Raw genomic sequence first — 19,519 nt, forward strand, 5'->3', positions numbered from 1 at the left:
ATTGCAATTATAAGAAATGGAGTCTCAGGCACTCTCATTACAATTGCAAATGAGGAGATAACGCTAGTAATATGTTTTTTAATATCTACTTTTCAATAATTGAAGGACACTGACATTAAAATTTATTAATCTATATTATAATTATTTTAAAATCATATTTAAATAATTTTTAATTGATTAATAGTTTAAAATATTTTTACTATCAACAATAATTTTTTATTGGTTAACAACATAGAGTTTCTTTGCACATTGACGACCATTAAATTAAACTCATTAATGCCATTTTTCCCAGTGTTGATGATTATTCAGCTATATCTCAAATAAAAATGAGAGAAGATTTTGAGGCTACAATTGGGGTAAAAAACCAATCCGTCTGTAACTGTCACGTACACACGCAGTGTGTCTCGTCTCGGCTTAGCAGGTATCGCTGATTCATTCATGGAACCCTTTCGATTTCAATTGATGCCAAATTCCCTGTGCTTACTCGTTTGCCGCTTCAAATGACGATTAAGGATAATCTTATTTTCTCAATCTCTGAATGTGATGTCCTTTGCAATAAGACCAAGGTTATTAATAACGTTCTTCATGTAATTTAATTTTCTACTTATATTTATTTAGGTTTTTACTTTCTACTTTAATGAAGCAAAATCTTATAGCTCTTTGTTGCTACCTTATTCTGCTTCGCCGGTTAGAGGCCGTCGAAGTCGATCAAGGCCCAGTAGAAGTCGTTCCAGGTGTAGCTTTGCAGAAACGCACGTTTAATTTGCTGAATAAGTTACCCTATATTAGACATGCACACACATAAAAGCTAAGTTGTGATAGCAACACTAAACACGTTCTTTGTGGTGATGGTTAAGTTTGTTTCAGGAGTGAAGATTCTGCTGATGTGGAGAATCCTGGAAATAATTTGTATGTTACAGGCTTGTCCACAAGGATAACTGACAGTGATCTTCACTAGTATTTCAGTAAAGAGGGAAAGGTACCGCTCCCATCGATTGTGTTGATGAACTTATGGTAGCGTAGTGATGAGTGCATTCTTTTGTTTAACATGATTTCATGTTGTGTCTCGTTTTCAGTTTTCTCAATGCTTGTATTTGAGCAGCTATAGTTGCTGAATCTAAACATTTGACTGCATAGTGTGTAGGAATATTTGATTTCTAGAATGCTTGGCTTGATTTTGAATGATCTTTCTGGACCATAGAATGCTGAAATGTAATTTTCCTTTCTTTCAGTTAAATTACCCCCAAGTTTTAGCTGGACATAACCAGTCTACTCATTTCAAGCAGCAATAAATCAAAATATGGCTTATTTGATGCTCCTATGCCTTCTTTATGTGCAAATGTACAAGTCCTGTTGTGACCTTGACTTAAATTTCATGGATTAATTTATATTTTGTAATGATGGATATAAGAGTATTCTTATGAGTGGCAGGCCCCTACCTGTGAACTTCATTTTATGTTTGGCTCTGTGGATTACTAGCTCGGTCTCCATTAGTGTTGCTTGTATGGGGATGCATTATGCATAATGGAGCCATGACTCTTGCCTTAGATGGGTAGATTATCGTGTTGCCTTAATTACTATACCTTGATTTCTTGATCCATGAAGTTGAGAACACTTACTGTGGCTCATATCATGTGTATTTCTATTTTCTAGTGTTTTGAGATGTCCTTGTCACTTTTGGCTAAGTCTATGTTTATATATTGATAACGAGTCTACTTTTTAGGAAAATTTTACATAGCTTTTGCTTTTCAGGTTGTCGACTGCCACTTGGTAAAAGATCCTTGTACTAAAGGATCTCGTGGATTCAGTTTTGTCACTATGGGAACTAATGGCGATGCTGAGCGCTGTATCAAGTATTTGAACCGCTCTGTTTCTCTGTTTTTGAAGGTCGGCTGATAACTGGAAAAGTTAATATTTAGCACCGCTGGCTTCAGAATGAGTCTAGCCAAATTGTTTATGTTCTACTTTTTCCCGTTACTCTTTCCCTTTCTAGTCCCCCCTCCCCACCCCAAACTTCTTCATTCTGAGAAACATTGCCTGATAAGTTTTGGCAGCAGGTCTTCTCCGTGTAGCTATGTCAAATTCACCTTCTATGCTCTAAACAGTTGAACCTATCCCTTCACGACATGAGATCTGCATCGACATCTAATCTCATCTATTTAAATCCAAGTATTTGACAGAAGGGTGTTGCCCTTTTATTCATTCTCTTTGTTAGTGGCAGACTAGCAGTAACAGATGTGTTTATATTTTCCTTTTCTTTTGATATTTATAATAATAGCATGTCGCACTGAATGTTTATGTTTCATGACTGTTGGTTTTATCTAGTTGATTAGTTTAATAAAACACATAAAGATCAAAGTAAACTTATTTGTTTTAATTAAAATAGTGGTGTCTAAATCTAAACTTTTTGCTGGGAAATGACATTACAATAATGGCTTACTGGTTACCCATTAAGCCTTAGAAATAGTAAATTGTCCTTGCAACTGTGTAGTTCCTGTTTCTGTGATTAAATCTTTTATCAGTAAGTTCTAAATGCCCTACCTGTCAATATCTTATTTGCAGGCAAAGAGGAGTCGTGGCAGGACTCCAACTCCTGGCAAATACTGTGGTCCAAGAGATAAGCGGGATAAATTGGAGGATCAACTTTCCTGGACTTTTACAACTCTACCATAATCTAATGTCTTCAACACTTGATTTGATCTAAAAAATCCCATTCTTGTTTTATAAAAACTAGCATATTACATTTGTAGTTCAAACTTTAAACCACTGCTGCATTTGGATGAATAGCTTGCATGCTATATTCTAGTGTCAATTTTGTCCCCTTCTGAAAATGGTTCACGTTGTCTCATTCCTGTTCTTGAAGAGACATAGGATAGGAGGAGAAAGAATATGATTACTGTTGCAGCTTCTAATTTTTTTAGAGTTGCTTGTCTTGTTCAGCACTAAATAGAAAGAAGAAAAAAATCACTCGTTTCTATACACATTTTTAGAAACAAGAAAATAAATTGAAAACAAAGTAATAATTTTGTAATTAAAAAAACAAAAAATAAGAATAAAAAACGTTTTCTCGAAGATCCTAATGGTCTCATCGTAAGTCAAACAAATAACATATAGAAGAATATTTATTATTCGAAGACAAAGTCAGCGTTTTTAAACAAATTTTCTATTCTTTTGTCAATTATAGTATTAATATTGAAATGTGAGTAATTGCCATATTGTTTGTATTACCTCATCATGTTTGTTGAACGAGTAAAGATAGTGACAATAATGTCAACACAAATAAAATAATTCACATATAGATACTCAATACAATAGTAACGAATATTATATGCTTTTTTTTTACATCAATATTTTATTCTTTATCATTCAACGAGAAACATGTCGTAAATTAGATTATAACAATTCTTTTAAATGGTTAAAGAAGATAAATGATACTAAGGTGATATTTGAATAATTTTTTTCATAATCACTTGTAGAAAAAAATAGAAGAATTTTTTTAAAAAAATTGGCTTTCGATTATGATGAAGTTGTTACTTTTTCAATCAAAAAAAATTGGCTTTGTATTCTATGCAATTATTATTTAGTATTCAATCTTGAAGTGTGCCCTAATCCTATTGAATCCCTGAGCATAAATTTCTCGTTTATCAAAAAAATAAAAATAATATTTCTTCTGCTCCAAAATAATTATAATTTTAACCTTTAAAAAATATTTCAAATGGATTAATATTTTTACTTTTCAATTAGATATTCAAATATTTTTTCCAATTTTATCCTATAATAATATTATTTTAAAAGACTTAATAATATATTTATTAAAAGACTTAACAATTAGGATTTTGACTTTTAAATGTACACAAAACGAAAATGCTCAATCAAGTCCTATATATTCTGATCTATATATATAATAACCAGCACGCGCTGCAGCAGCACCTTAATTTTATAGAAGTTCACGATCGACTGAAATCAGATACATTCGGCAGAGAGGAATTAAATCATGGAAAGAATGAAGCTCTTCTGGTTTGTAGCATGCTTTTGCTGTTTTGTTATCCTCTTTGTCCAAACAACTCGGTCAGGTATATATATATATATATATATATATATATATATATATATATATATATATATATAAGAAGTGATCAAGTAAGTTATTTTAGGAGTAATTTTAAACTTAATTATTAATTTACATGAAATTTAATAGTTAAGATTAATTATTTATTACAATAATTAAATTTTAAAAAATAAATAATGAAAGTTAGAAGTAAGTCTAAATGAGTTATTTTTTTGGATAAATTGATCTTTTCTCTTTTATATTTAATGAGATGAGGAGTAACTCATATATATATATATATATATATATATATATATATATATATATATATATATATATATATATATATATATATTAAGTGCATGCATTAGTAGTTAGCACTTATATAAACATCATGTTGATTTCTCCTATGAAAGTAGGTTGAGTACTTCTTATTACATTTGATACTAATTACAATTGTATTGTATTGATCGATGATGTGTTGACAGGGCAAATCCTCCAATCTATGCTGACCCCTATGAACGCTGGGCAAATCGCCCATTAACCGCTCCTGCCTACGCACCACCATCACCTGAAGCTGCTTCCCATGGACGTCCATAAACAACAATCGCATACACTGCAATATATATATATATATATATATATATATATATATATATATATATATATATATCATCATGGAATAATCACTTTAATTCATATATATATTTTTATACTTCTTTTAATTTATTGGATCAGCGGGTCATTAATTCGCTTCCTGGTCTTAGGCTTCTGCATGCAGAATTTGTAAGCATATATACCACATTACTTTTAATATCATAAGAACTAGTATAGAGTTTGATTAAGATGAAGTTGTTATACTACTCAACCTATTCTTGCCTCTTCTATCTTTTCTTTATTTGTCAACTTAATTAGGATTCTGCGTGTGCAGTTTGTTTAGTTTTGTTTAAATTACTTTTTGTAACTACATATTTTGTTTGTTTTTTTGTTTCATTTTTTGTTTCAGGGATTAGCCTAGTCAATAAGTGGTTCCTATATTTTAGGAGCAAGTCAATTTTAATTTTCTATTTTGCTGAAATCTTGTTATGTGATTAGTTTCAATTTTTTTAATTTATTATTTATTGTATTGCATAAAATTATTCTATTTCCTCCACATACATATCGTCTCTCTTCTTCTTTGTTTATTATATTTTCCTACTATAAAACTTACCGTCTCTCTTCTTCTTTGTTTATTATATTTTCCTACTATAAAACTTACCATTGGTATCAAGAGCTTTTTTCTTACTATACTTTAGGAGCAAGTCAATTTTAATTTTCTGTTTTGCTGAAATCTTGTTATGTGATCAGTTTCAATTTTTTTTTTAATTTATTATTTATTGTATTGCATAAAATCATTATATTTCCTCCACATACGTATCGTCTCTCTTCTCCTTTGTTTATTATATTTTTCTACTATAAAACTTACCATTGGTATCAAGAGCTATTTTCTTAGGGGGGCCTGTGAGTGAACCCAGGACAACCCACACACAAAAAAAAAAAAAAACAAAGCCTATAAACTTTGCTTCAATTCATCAAATAGATGGATTCTAGAACTCCTTACACTACACTAGCACCGCATATGTTTGATGGTGATAATTATCACATCTGGGCAGCAAGAATAGAGGCTCATCTAGAGACAAATGATCTCTGGGAAGCTGTTGAGGAAGACTAGGAAGTTCTTCCTTTACCTGCCAATCCAACTATGGCTCAAATTAAAAATCAGAAGAGAGGAAAGTTAGAAAGTCAAAGGCAAAGGCTACATTGTTTGGTGCTATTTCACAAGACATTTTCACCAGAATCATGACAATCAAATCAGCGTTTGAAGTATGGAATTTCCTCAAGGATGAATATGAAGGAGATGAAAGGATCAAGGGAATGCAAGCCATGAATCTGATTAGAGAATTTGAGATGCAAAAAATGAAGGAGTCTGAAACAATCAAGGAGTATGCAAACAAACTTCTTAGAATTGCTAACAAGGTGAGGTTGCTAGGTTCCGAATTTTCTGATTCAAGAATAGTTCAGAAAATACTAGTGACTGCCCCTGAAAAATTTGAAGCTTCTATTGCTTTATTGGAAAATACTAAGGATCTGTCAAAGATTACATTAACATAACTTGTAAGTGCTATGCAATCCCAAGAGCAGTGGAGGTTGATGAGACAAGACGATGCAGTTGAAGGTGCTTTACCATCCAAACACCATCATGCTAAATCCAGTAGAAAGAAATATGTCAAGAAGAACAAGCCAGCAAGCAACAAAAATAGTGCAAACAACCAAAACAAAGGTAAGTGTAAAAAGAAAAATTATCCACCTTGTCAGCATTGCGAAAAATTGGGTCACTCACCATACAAATGTTGGAAACGACCAAACGCAAAGTGCAGCAAGTGCAATAAGTTTGGACACGAAGCTATAATTTGTAGAAGCAAATTTCAGCAGCATGAAGCCAATGCCCAAGTTGTTGAGCAGGAGGAAGAAAATTATATTTTTACTGCAACATATTATTCGATGAGGAGTAGTTCTGAATGTTGGTTGATTGATAGTGGTTGTACAAACCACATGACATATGATAAGACTCTATTCAAGGATTTGAAGCCAACTAATGTCTCAAAGGTCATAATTAGGAATGATGGCTATATTTCTGCAAAAGGAAAAGGAACCATTACAATTTCAACGTATTCAGGTACCAAAATAATATAAGATGTTCTTTATATACCTGAATTGACCAAAACTTGCTAAGTGTTGGGCAGTTGATTAAAAAGGGATTTAAAGTGTCCTTTGAACATCAATACTACCTTATCTATGACATTGTTGGTTGGAAAGTTCTAAGGGTTAAAATAAGAGGTAAAAACTTCTCATTTGATCTAACAGAGGAGGAGCATGCAACCTATTTCACTCAAGTCACACCCATAGAACTCTGACACAAGAGACTTGGTCATTGCCATCTTGAAAGAATGCTAAACATGAAAAAAAGGAACATGTCAAAAGGTCTACCAATACTTTCTGATAGTTTGCCAAACTGTAATGCTTGTCAATTTGGTAAACAAAACAAAAAATCATTTCCCAAATCATCTTAGAGAGCTTCTCAAAAGTTGCAGCTAATTCACACTGATGTGGCAGGACCTCAAAGAACACCATCACTAAAAGGTAGTCTCTACTTTATTCTTTGCATAGATGACTTTACAAGAATATGCTGATTTTTTTCTTGAAATTCAAGCATGAAGTGGCTGAAGTATTTGTAAAGTTCAAGAAAATGGTGGAAACTCAAATTGGCTACAAGATTCAATGTCTAAGATCTAACAATGGAAAAGAATATATATCAACAAAATTTAATCAATTTTGTGAAGAAGCTGGAATTGAACATCAACTCACAGCCCCCTACACTCCAGAGCAAAATGGGATTAGTGAAAGGAGAAACAGATCGGTGATGGAGATGACTAGATGCATGTTTCATGAGAAGGAGTTGCTTAAAACATTTTGGGCGGAGGCAGCTAACATAACAATTTTTCTGCGAAATCGGCTTCCAACCGAAGTCTTGAATGATAAAACTCCATTTGAGTCCTGGTATGGCTATAAGCCTTCACTAACTTTTCTTAAAGTGTTTGGTTGTGTTTATTTTGGACATGTTCCACAGGTTAAGCATGACAAACTTGACAAAAAGGCAATTCCGCGCATCTTTGTGGGTTACAGTTCAGTTTCAAAAGCCTACAAAGTGTATCATCCTTAAACTGGAAAGATGACAGTTACTAGAGATGTGCACTTCAATGAAGGTCAACAATGGAAATAGGACAACTCACAAAGAAAAATTGAAATATTAGACAACATTAATGATAATCATCTTGGACAGCAAATAACAGAGTTGTTGCAAGATGAATTAGAAGATGACCCTCCAGTCAGAGGTAAAAGGCTGCTTTCTGATGTTTATCAAAGATGTAATGTAGCAATTTGTGAACCTGCTAGCTGTGAGGAAGCACAAAAGGATCTAAAATGGAAAATTGCAATGGAGGAGGAAATGTCCATGATACAGAAAAAGAAAACATGAGAACTTGTTGATAGACCTAAAGGTAGAAAAGTCATTGGAGTTAAATGGGTTTCTAGAACAAAGCTTAATGCAAATTGCTCAATCAACAAGCACAAAGCTAGACTCATAGTTAAAGGGTATACACAAATTTTTGGTGTTGATTATTCTAACACTTTTGCTCCTGTGTCCAGATTAGATACAATTAGATTGGTGCTAGTAGTGGTTGCGCAAAATGGCTGGAAAATATTCCAACTAGATGTCAAATCAGCCTTTTTAAACGGAGAACTACAAGAAGAAATATATGTAGAGCAGCCAGAAGGATTCATGAAGCAAGGTGAAGAAGGTAAAGTTTATCTCCTCAAAAAGGCCCTCTATGGCCTAAAACAAGCGCCAAGGGCTTGGTATAACAAGATAAATGATCACCTATTGAGCATAGGCTTTGCAAAAAGCTTATCTGAGTCTACTCTTTATGTGAAATATAAGGAAAATAACTTTCTTATAGTTTCTCTCTATGTTGATGATCTTTTAATAACTGGAGATGATGCAAGGCTAGTTGAGGAGTTCAAGCAAGAAAAGATGCAAGCTTTTGAAATGACTGATCTTGGTCTCATGACTTATTTTCTTGGAATTGAGATCAAGCAAAGTCAGAACAAAGTGTTAATTTGTCAAAGGAAATATGCAAAAGAAATTTTGAAGAAGTTTCAAATGGAGGAATGCAAATCTGTTAGCACATCAATGAATCAAAAGGAGAAGTTCAGCAAGGAAGATGGTACTGATAAAATTGATGAAGGATATTATAGGAGCTTGATTGGATGTCTAATGTATCTCACTGCAACAAGGTCATACATTCTATTTGTTGTAAGTCTCTTATCTCGTTTTATGCATTGTGCAAGTGAAATGCATTTAAAAGCATCAAAGAGAATATTGAGGTATCTTAAGGGCATTATTGATTATGGTGTCAAATTTGAGAAGCGTCAAGAATTCAAGTTGTATGGATTCTCTGATAGTGATTGGGCTAGATCCATTGATGACACGAAGAGCACTTCAGGATACTGTTTCAGTCTAGGCTCAGGAGTTTTCTCATGATGCACAAAGAAGCAAGAGATTGTAGCACAATCCACTGTTGAGGCTAAATTCATAGCAGCAACAACAACAGTAAATCAAGCTTTATGGTTGAAGAAGATTCTATGTGATTTACTTTTTCAACAGAAGAATAAAATTGGAATTTTTGTTGACAACCACACAGCCATTGCTATTGCCAACAATCCAGCATGGTGGAGAAGTGAACTTTTTCTCTAATAGTGTGTCATGGGAAGACTAAACATTTCAACATCAAACTCTATTTTTTTGAGAAAGATGCAACAAAGTGGAGAAGTGAATTTAATTTATTACAAATCTAAAGATTAACTGACTGACATGTTTACAAAGTCATTGTCTATCAACAAATTTGAACTCTTAAGGCAAAGAATAAGAGTTTGTAGTTCCTAAAGCAATGAGGAGTTTTTAAATTTGTTTAAATTACGTTTGTAACCACATATTTTATTTATTTTTCTTTGTTTCAGTTATGGATTAGTCTAGTCAATAAGTGATTCTTATACTTTAAAAACAAGTCAATTTCAATTTTCCGTTTTGCTGAAATCTTGTTATGTGATTAGTTTTTGTTTTGTTTTTAATTTATTATTTATTGTATTGTTGTTGAGAACAATTCGATGCAGAATAAAATTATTTTATTTCCTTTACATACGTATTGTCTCTTTTTTTTTATTATATTTTTCTGCTATAAAACTTACAAGTTTAATAACCAAAATTGTCATTTATAATGTTCAAAAGCTATAGAATGTGAAAAAAACTGAGTTTTTTTGAATTATATATATATTGTACCCAAGTAGAAGAAAAAGTAGTAAAAAAGATGTGATAGTCTCTCATGACGTACTGTTCAATATTATCAGTAACATATACATGTGCAGTTATATATCTATCAAATAAGATATTCTATAACTGCTTACGAAAATCGTTTTGCAAAATAACCAAGTTTTTGAGAAAAAATGGTTTCGTCCAAAGCGTGTTTTAAGCAAAGTGTCCAATATACCTCTATATGAAAAATGTCAAAAAGTTATGTTATTAACTAAATGTCCGATACTCGTTTTTAATAAAACGTTCAATACATCTTAACTAACAACCTTTTACAAATTATACAAAAAATCATTTTTAATTGTTCGAGAATTAGCCCCAAAACCAAAAGGATGGGTGAATGGTGAATGGGGTGATTGACGAATTAGGTATCTTATTAAAGTAGACTTATTTTGAAATTAATTGTTGACATGAGGCCGATTTGAACTACTTGCAGTACTTTTGTTTTGCAATTTTTAAAAACGTCAATATTATGACAAAATCGCAACAACAAAAAACGATAGAAGATAACATACACAGTATTTCTTTTATCATTCGATAGCATACATAGTATAACAAAACTGGTAGAAAATGTCAGTATAAAAAAAATAAACTAGTAGAAAATGTACCCATAAAATATACCCCCCAAAAAAGAACTGTTAGAAAATTACCGCAGATAAGTCAAAACGGCTACACGATTTGATCCTTGTAGAGACCACCACAAAATATTTTCTAAAGTTCTTTTTAAATATTTAACGCATATATCTAGTCTTAAATTTCAAAGTACTGAACAATCCTATTTTAACGAATACTAGTAAAAAAAAAACCCACCAAATTGAGCAAATCATCCCAAGAGTATATACCTATTAATAATCTCGAACTAAAAGTAAAATAAGTTAAAAAATTTCGAAAAATTAAAATAATGCTAAATCGTATGCCAAAACATGAGTTTGATTCAATCTTGAAGTGTGCCTTAATCCTATTGAATCCCTGAGCATAAATTTCTTGTTTATCAAAAAAATAAAAATAGTATTTCTTCTGCTCCAAAATAATTATAATTTTAACCTTTAAAAAATATTTCAAATGGATTGATATTTTTACTTTTCAATTAGATATTCAAATATTTTTTTCCAATTTTATCCTATAATAATATTATTTTGAAAAACTTAATAATATATTTATTGAAATTAAGATAAAAAAATAAAAATATTTTAATAAAAATATCCTTAATAAATATTAATTCTTTTAGAATATCTTTTTTCCAGGTGAATTTTTTTTAAGCATCGGTCATATTTTGGAAAGGAGGAAATAATATTTTTACCATTTTGTTTGTGCCAATTATCTGTATCCAGGCATCATCTTCCAGCTCCATGGGACAACCAAGAATGAATGACACGTGGAATCCTCAATTCAGTAAGATTCACCCAAGGCGCATTTTATCATTACCCGCCACTTCCGCGTCCCCTTCTCACTCTGACCGAACCCTCCACGTAATACCTCACCAAACAAAACCACATTAAAAAAAAAAAACATTTCTCTCGTGTTCTCCCCGCCACCCTCTCTCACCCTCCACCCCCATGCGCACTTTAGCCCCTCCATGTCCATCCTACGCCGCCTCCACCTAAACCTTTGCACCACCACCCGCCGCCGCCGCCTTGCCACCGCTTCCGCCGCACTACGCCAGGACACCACCGTCTGGACCCCGGCCCCTCTCTCCAAGGTCGAGCACGCCGCCGAGTCCCTCTTCCACATCGCCATCGACGTCTCCGACGCGCCCGATCACGCCGCGTCCCACACACTCGCCGGGCAGTACCTCCAGCTCCGCCTCCCCGACGCGCTCAAGCCCTCGTTTCTGGCCATCGCGTCGCCGCCGAAGCTCGCCGCGGCGCGTGGAGTGTTCGAGTTTCTGGTAAAGAGCGTGGCGGGGTCCACCGCGGAAGCGCTGTGCGCGTTGAAGAGAGGGGATGTGGTTGAACTCAGCCAAGTCATGGGAAACGGATTCAACATCGATCGGATCCACCCTCCGAAGAATTTTGGAACCGTTCTCGTCTTCGCCACTGGATCTGGAATTAGGTCAGTTCTCCGATTTACCTTTTTACCCCCAAAATTTTATAGAACGTAGAATTTCTGTTGTAACAAATTCATGCTACATGGAAATGAAGGTTTTAGATTACAGTTGTTGTTCTAGTTTTGTCACAATCCTTGATATTGCCAAAAATTGCAAATCTAATTGCAGTATCAATGCGGCATAGACCCCAAAACCTTGATGCTACAGTTGCAAATAGTTACCGAATTTTAAAATCTTGTATTGAATTTATTAACAATAAAACAGTGTGCTACTAGGTTCGGATTGGATAAATGTTTCCATTAATGCTTATAAGAGAAGAAGTTAACAAGGTATAATGAATTGAGTTTTTTCTCTGAGTTAAACTTATACACCTCAATACTAGATGAAAGAGGTTTTATGAAAGTTAAGTGTATTAGTTGATTTTAACTTGTGGGAGTAGCACAATTCATTTTAGTTTTTTTTTTTTCTGCTGTAAGTGTTTATAGAAAAGTTTGCCTAAACAGGACCATAATACTAGATTTTCCATTTATTTTCTTTAATTTGGTGTCACTGTTTACTTTGTTGTGTGCAGTCCAATTCGGTCGCTTATTGAGTCAGGATTTGATGCTGCGAAGAGGTCTGATGTGAGACTATATTATGGGGCCAGGAACCTTCAGAGAATGGCTTATCAGGTTAGTTCAGTTGTTTCGTTTGTTAGCTTGATGGAAGGAAAGCTCAAACTACTTTCAATCAGAGCTTGCTTTAATAACAATGTTCTTTTATGTTATAGGATAGGTTTAAAGATTGGGAATCTTCCGGTGTGAAGATTGTGCCTGTATTGTCTCAACCAGATGAGAGTTGGACTGGGGAAAGTGGCTATGTTCAGGTAAAGTGTGTCAGCACGTTGGATTAGAGTTTCATTTTACTAGCTTCACAAGGTGAAGATTGTTTTCATTGTTTTCATTTCACACATGATTACATCCACAGGCTGCATTTTCAAGAGAGAAGCAAATATCTGACCCACTGGCAACTGGTGCTGTACTTTGTGGACAGAAACAGATGACCGAGGTGCGCTATTAGAGCTTAGCTTTACTTGTCTATCTTCATAATTATGAGACATGTATTTGTTCTGTGTTTATTAACTTGTCCACTAGTACAACCTTCTGGGCAATTGCCAGCCTTTCCTAGTCAAGTTATATGAAGAAACCTATGTAGAGAATGAGAGAAAGATGCCATAATGGTTCCTTTTGAGGAAACCAAACCTCCTATAAATAGCACTTTCAATTAGCCTTAGGTAAAGCCACAATGACTAAAAATTTAAATAATTATAGAAACAAATGAATTACTCAAGATTTTGCTGACAAGACAAGGTAATCTCCACAAGTCATGCATCACGTTGATTACAATCTAGTAGTTTTCATTCTCCTTTCCCTGCTCTCTGATTTTCTTATTTTTTTCAAACTTAGTGAAAGAGCTGTCCAACTAATAGAGAATAAGGTGCATTAGGAGAAGTTGACGAAACAGCTTTATTTATCAAGATGGGATTTGGATGCACTCATGCATGTCACCAATCTAAGTGCCTTTAAACTGGACTCACTCAAATAGGATTTTATTGTACAAAACACTCACTTCTATATAAGGAACGGGTTATTATAGCATATATTATGTGTGAATGCGTTCAGTGACTTGCTTGAGAAAGATAGGTTGCTTCACAATCTCGCGGGGAAGAGATATGCATTGTTCAAATTATTGTCTACAATGCTTTTAGCCACTTGATCTGTTATCAATGTTGCTAAGGATTTTTGTAGCTCATGTTTTTTCTACAATGCTATGTAGTGAGAATTGAGAAATGCTAACAACACTAATTTTTTTTTGTTGGATAAAACCTAATGTGGCCCCATAAATAATGTAGGTTCATTCTTAATTAGTGGGGTCACATGGGGTTTCACACAGCAACAAGTGTAAAATATTGTGTTGCTAGCGTTTTCTTTATGTCGTGGTTCCAATGCATGACCCTTGAGTATGTTATTGTTGCAGGAAGTGACATCAATTCTTGTTGCTGCTGGAGTATCCGCTGATAAGATATTGAAGAACTTCTGACCAAAATGGACTTTTGGGCACTGTTGTATCATTTTTTGAATTTAAAATACTCCATAATTATTTCATTGCCTTTGCTGAGGATCAAGCATCTCAGCGTAGAATGTACAATAAAAAACAATTTTGGAATTTTAGTCTATATATAAGAATTTCCGGGGTCCAAATAGAGGACGGGAATACCAGGCTTAAGAAAGTTGAAAAATACTTTTGCTAGGGTTGGTTTGTTTCACTCTTGCAAGCCAATATTTTGTTCTAGTTCTATCAATGCCCGTATTATCACGCAGCCATCATCGATATATTGACATTAAGATTGACACTGAGCCAAGAGTCGACGTGTAATTCGGCTGTTTTTAATTAAGCTCGACTCGCATAGCTTCCAAAAGTATTTTATATCATTTTACTTTCATTAAAATGAGATTTGAATTTGCGACAATTTCAAAATGCGTCTGCTTTTGTGTTTTGGTTGTTACACAGTAAGAACTAATTTAATTAGATCGACAACAAAATCTCATGTTAATAATAGAAAAATTAAAAATTGATAAACTAATGAACAGTTCATTAAATTCAGTATTCAGAGTTGAAAGAAATTAGTCCTTATCATACAATCACATTAACGTTAGATGGTTAATATTATTTAATATTTCCCAAACTAAAATAATTTCAACCACATGTAATAAAATTAACAAATTAACTTGTCAAGCTGTCATGCTCTCATCAAATATATATTTCATGTCTTACCATGAAAGCTTTTAAGAATTAATGGCTCCGTAACAATGAAAGCTTTTAAGAATTAGTGTTGACGTCGATGAGATTTAAACTTGGTTAAATTAGTTTTTTTAGTACTCTAATTTATTTTTTAGATTTAATTTAGTCTTCTAATCTTTTTTAGGTTTAATTTAATCTTCTAATTTTTTAAAATTATTTTAATTTGATCCTTTAATTTAAATAGTAAGAAATCATATTTTATAACAGTTTAAAATCATAACTAAGTGATTTTGAAACACCACAAAATATGCATTTTAAAAAAAATAATGAATTTTAAAAATTAAATGACCAAATTGAATAAAGAAATCTAGTTTTAAAAATTAAAAAATCAAATTAAACTTAAATAATAAATTAAAAGACTAAAAGATTAATTTAACCTTTAAACTTTCAAGATAAAAGGAGGACAAAGTCCAAAACAAAAAATGAGATCATCTAAAAAAATCTGCCCACAACCATAGGTAGGTATTTCATGCAAACGTACACGTAGCTGCAACCGATAAGGTGTTGTGAAAAAAAAAAAAATCAATAGCAGGCCATTGGCTATGCACCTGCAATTCTTAGCTTTCCTCATGGCGTGCAACACGTACCTCCCAAGCATTTTTTCAGAGCTCTTTGATGACCCTGCAATGATTGTCCACGGCAAGTATTCACACGTCTTTTCAACACTAACAGATACTAAAGTTGACGAATCAGTCTCTACCCACAAATGAGTAACCGAGAGCAGTAGCAAAACCAAACAAAGAAAAATCCCTCAAGAACCCTCAAGAGTATTCTTTTTGTAAACTTCAAATACAACTGTTTATAGATGAATAAGGATCAACTTAATGTCATCAGCCAACAATGACCCAACAAAGTTTCAATAGTGTCAATAACTGCCGCCAATATTACAACCGACATAAATAATGAAATTGTTCCTTTAACTTTAATTTGAATATCAAATAGTAAGTTACCAATTCCAGTACAGAAGCACCACAAACAGATAGCAGGACAGATTCTCAAAAATCAAAAAATTTGACCATCATTATTCTCAACCATAGCTCTACTTTCATGATGACCACCATCCTTTTTCTCAGTTTCAGTTTTGTCTAACTCCTCGCCATGCTTTCCATTGAATTTAGGAGAGTGTTGCTGCATGTAGTTTCTCTCATCATCCAAGTGGTGGCGATGGTGGTGGTGGCGATGGTGGTGGTGACGATGGTGGTGATGGCGACCAGACTTCTTATCCATTGATCTTTTTTTGCTTTCATCTTCAGAATTTTCTTCCAATGACTTTGATCTGCTTCTTTGACCATGACTGCGATAATCAGAATCAGACAACCTCAGCTCCACATTATGTGATCGCTTGTGATGTTTATGGTGCTTTCTGTGGCCTTTCTTATGGGGAGCGTCATCACTTGACAAGTCAGATTCACTAGATTCTGATTGTCGATGGCGTTTGCTATGCATTCCATGATTTCTTTTCTGAACTAGACTATCTCCTTCATCAGTAGAGTAGTCTGATCCACTAAATTTTGATGGGCGTTGCCGTTTGTGCTGTCTTTTCCTCTTGCTTAATTCATCAGCAGTAGAATCATAGTTGCTAGAATCTGATCTTGAACCCCGATCTCTCAGCTTCTTGCTTTGCTTCTTCTTTCTTCTTCTCTCCTCCTCAAAGCTACTCTCAGAGTCATCACTACTATAATCACTAGATTCAGAGGACCATTTCTTTGTTTTCCGTTTGGAACTTTTTTCTTTCCTTTTCTCATGGTCACCAGAGTCGTAGTGAGAATGCTTTCTGTGCTTCCTGTGAGATCTTTTACTTGTCTTTCTACTCTCATCATCACTGTCATAATCGCTGTCACTATCAGAGCCAGATCTTTTTGTATGCTTTGCAACCTTCAGCTTCCTCTCTTTAGCTTCAGCAGCAGCTTCCAGCTTCTGCTCCCATTTCAAAGGAGCTTCCTTTCTCTCCATAATTTTCTTCTTCTTCTCCTCAACCAGCTGGATGAACCGTTTGGCGTCCATTTATATTCAGAAACCAACTCAAAATCTGCATGTTGGTAAAATGATGACCGGAAGTGCATCTCACAGAAGAGAAAAATCAAAGTTAGTTTTGACCAAATCAAATCAAATCGTTAATATTGAATATTTCAGAGGATTAGACAAACAACAAAAAATGCTACTTCACACTGTTATTTATGCAAACATATTTAGCACCTGTTCTTTGCAATAAAATAAAAAAAGGAAAAGAAACTTGCTACAAACAAGTAGCCAAAAAAATATCACAAAATACAACCTTGTTCTTTTTCGGATTAATCAAAAGAACATTAATATATGGCCCTTCAGACACCTACTCAGTCACAATGTCAGTTTAAATTTCAAAAAGCAAGTGGGGGATACAAGGGCTCAGGGCTTATTACTTCAAAAAAGGCTACATATTCTGAACATTTCTATTACCACAAATAAAAACAGCGCAAATAGATGAGCATTGCTCACCACCTATAGTGAAGATGGCTGAAATTAGAAAAAACTTGGAAAGATGATTGAAAAGACGGAGTCTGAAAAAGGTGAAAATAGTATGACATGAGGAGTGTATGATAGAAATCAAACTAAATCCACTAACAAAGTCTTCAAACAGTATTGACAATTTAATTTTCAAGACACAGGAAAAATGAACTGCAAAACAACAACTGAATTTCACAAGGGGTTTTTGGGTTTAATAAAATTAGGGACTGATTTAGGTCAGGTCAGGCCAGATGACCCAAACCCATCTTTTTTTCCATTTTCAAATTTTCCACTGATCATTTCTGTTTCATGTTTGTTCTTTTTCAACAAGGTAGTTAAAATCAGAAAAAGGGCTAAAAAAACATGAATCAAATAGTAAGATTTAACAAAATTCATATACATGCATATTAGTACATATAGCCCGTAATCCATATTTCATAAATATCATCCAATCATACTCACAAGTCAGAACATAAAACATAAAACAGGCGGGTGTGGGTTAGAACAAGAGAGGGTGGATTTGAACAAGAACAGAAAAAGCCAGAAAACTGAAACCTGTCAATAGCACCAAATGGAAAAGAAATTTGAGTAAAGAACAGAACAGAAAACAGAGAAAAAAGGGTGGCTAGTGCAGCGATTAGAACTTCAATCAGTAATGATGGGTGACAACTAGCTCAGAAAGAGGAAGAACAGCAGTTAGGGTTCGTTGATAACTTTAAAAGTGGGTAAAAAATGAAACTAGGTCACCAACTTCATAGATCACACCTGAATCGCAATTTTAAAATTATTTCATTCCAACTTCGATCTCAAGTGCAATCTAAATCGCTCACACGAATTAAAATTGGAACATTGTGCAATTTTACAAGTCATTAAGACAAAAATAGGTTAGTAGTAGTAGAAGAAAACTCGATTACATCTCATGATCAATAATATCAATGTTTGCAGCGTGAAACAAAGCAAGTTAGTGAACATTGTGAAATGATAAAATCACGCAAAATGTTATTTGTTTTCATATACGCATACACAATCAAGTGTAATGAGTAATTCAAAGAGAGATAGGTTTCCATGGATATTTTCTCCATCCTTTGCTTACCTTATACGTGAAAGAGGAGAAACCCGGTAGCAGCAATCAACCGCGAATCCAGTAGTAACTAACGGTACGGATGAATCTGCGTCGAATCAAATCAAAAGTTGATAATTTAAAAGAAATAAGAAACAAAAATTGAAACTGACGAACCGTGAAAAGAAGAGAGAAATAGAGAAAAGCAAAAGGCAGCGATGGAGCAGAGGGGGTTGAAATTGAAAGAGAGAGGAAGCGATACCTGAAGGAAGAAGAGAGAAAGGACGAAGGTTCGAAGTTAGGGTTAGGGTTGGGATAGGACTTGCTGCTTGCCCCTATTCCTTCCAGAAAAGTCTACTGACAGGAAACAATACAATTTTGATTTATACACACGCTTTAGCTTTTCTCTCATCTTGAACCGAACCGAACCGGACCGGACCGGATTCTTTCACGCGCATAAACCCCGTTGGTCGATGACCACGCGTACAAAATATGACAGTTTGACATTTTGCATCTTTATTTCTAGGGGATGTTTATTTTATGAAATCATTTTGTATTTCTATACATATGTAAATGAAAATGTTTTGTTTTTATATTTGCTGAAGTTATAAAAATATTGTTGGATATCTTTTATTCCCAAAAAATTTGCATTTTATTCTCATGCCAGTAGACTGGGAAAGTTTATATTCTGAAAATTTTATTTTCTAATTTTACTATGACTTTCATTTTTACTTTTTTCATTTATTAATTTAAAACTTCAAAAATATTCTCAGTAATGTTAAAAGTTTACCAAATACATGTTTATATATCAAAGAATAGCGCATTCCTAATTATAATATTTCACAAGATGTGATTCTTTGAAAATATAAGATGATTTCATTAAACAAATGTCTAGTAAATAACGGATAGATTCGAGGTTAGGGGTGAAAAATTTAAACAGAATTATATCTCTTTTAAGTTTTATCAAACTAAAGAGAGAAAGTGCAAAAACCCAATCTTATATTGTTCTTGAATTTTAATTAATTAATTAATATATTCTTAAAGAGAAAAAAATTATATACAAATAATGTGAAA

At 33.6% G+C, this 19,519-nt stretch overlaps 2 protein-coding genes and 1 long non-coding RNA gene across 4 annotated transcripts; 2 read left to right on the top strand and 1 right to left on the bottom strand.

Annotated features, from left to right (window-relative positions):
- The first annotated feature begins 313 nt into the window (after nucleotides 1-313).
- LOC106797547 (uncharacterized) lies at nucleotides 314-2,812 on the top strand. The gene is made up of 2 exons (XR_005890279.1): nucleotides 314-979; nucleotides 1,753-2,812. It is a non-coding gene; the product is annotated as an uncharacterized lncRNA (long non-coding RNA).
- Nucleotides 2,813-11,445: 8,633 nt separating this feature from the next.
- On the top strand, nucleotides 11,446-14,338 carry LOC100790250 (fruit protein pKIWI502). The gene is made up of 5 exons (XM_003555885.5): nucleotides 11,446-12,065; nucleotides 12,632-12,731; nucleotides 12,830-12,925; nucleotides 13,027-13,107; nucleotides 14,077-14,338. Exons 1-5 carry the CDS (start codon nucleotides 11,590-11,592, stop codon nucleotides 14,137-14,139), a joined length of 816 nt encoding a protein of 271 aa, XP_003555933.3. The 5' UTR covers nucleotides 11,446-11,589; the 3' UTR covers nucleotides 14,140-14,338.
- Nucleotides 14,339-15,674: 1,336 nt separating this feature from the next.
- Nucleotides 15,675-18,859, bottom strand: LOC100790768 (protein FAM133). 2 transcript variants are annotated; one of them, XM_003555886.5, is made up of 3 exons: nucleotides 18,708-18,859; nucleotides 18,479-18,554; nucleotides 15,675-16,930 (listed from the first exon to the last, which is right to left on the bottom strand). In XM_003555886.5, the coding sequence occupies exon 3, from the start codon at nucleotides 16,903-16,905 to the stop codon at nucleotides 15,904-15,906; it is 1,002 nt and encodes a 333-aa protein (XP_003555934.1). In that variant the 5' UTR covers nucleotides 16,906-16,930; nucleotides 18,479-18,554; nucleotides 18,708-18,859; the 3' UTR covers nucleotides 15,675-15,903. The 2 variants fall into 2 exon arrangements, with proteins under 2 accessions (XP_003555934.1, XP_003555935.1); XM_003555887.5 differs by having other exon boundaries at nucleotides 15,675-16,964.
- Between the last annotated feature and the right edge of the window lie 660 nt (nucleotides 18,860-19,519).

This window comes from Glycine max, chromosome 20, assembly GCF_000004515.6.
Source record: "Glycine max cultivar Williams 82 chromosome 20, Glycine_max_v4.0, whole genome shotgun sequence".
Lineage (NCBI taxonomy): Eukaryota > Viridiplantae > Streptophyta > Magnoliopsida > Fabales > Fabaceae > Glycine > Glycine max.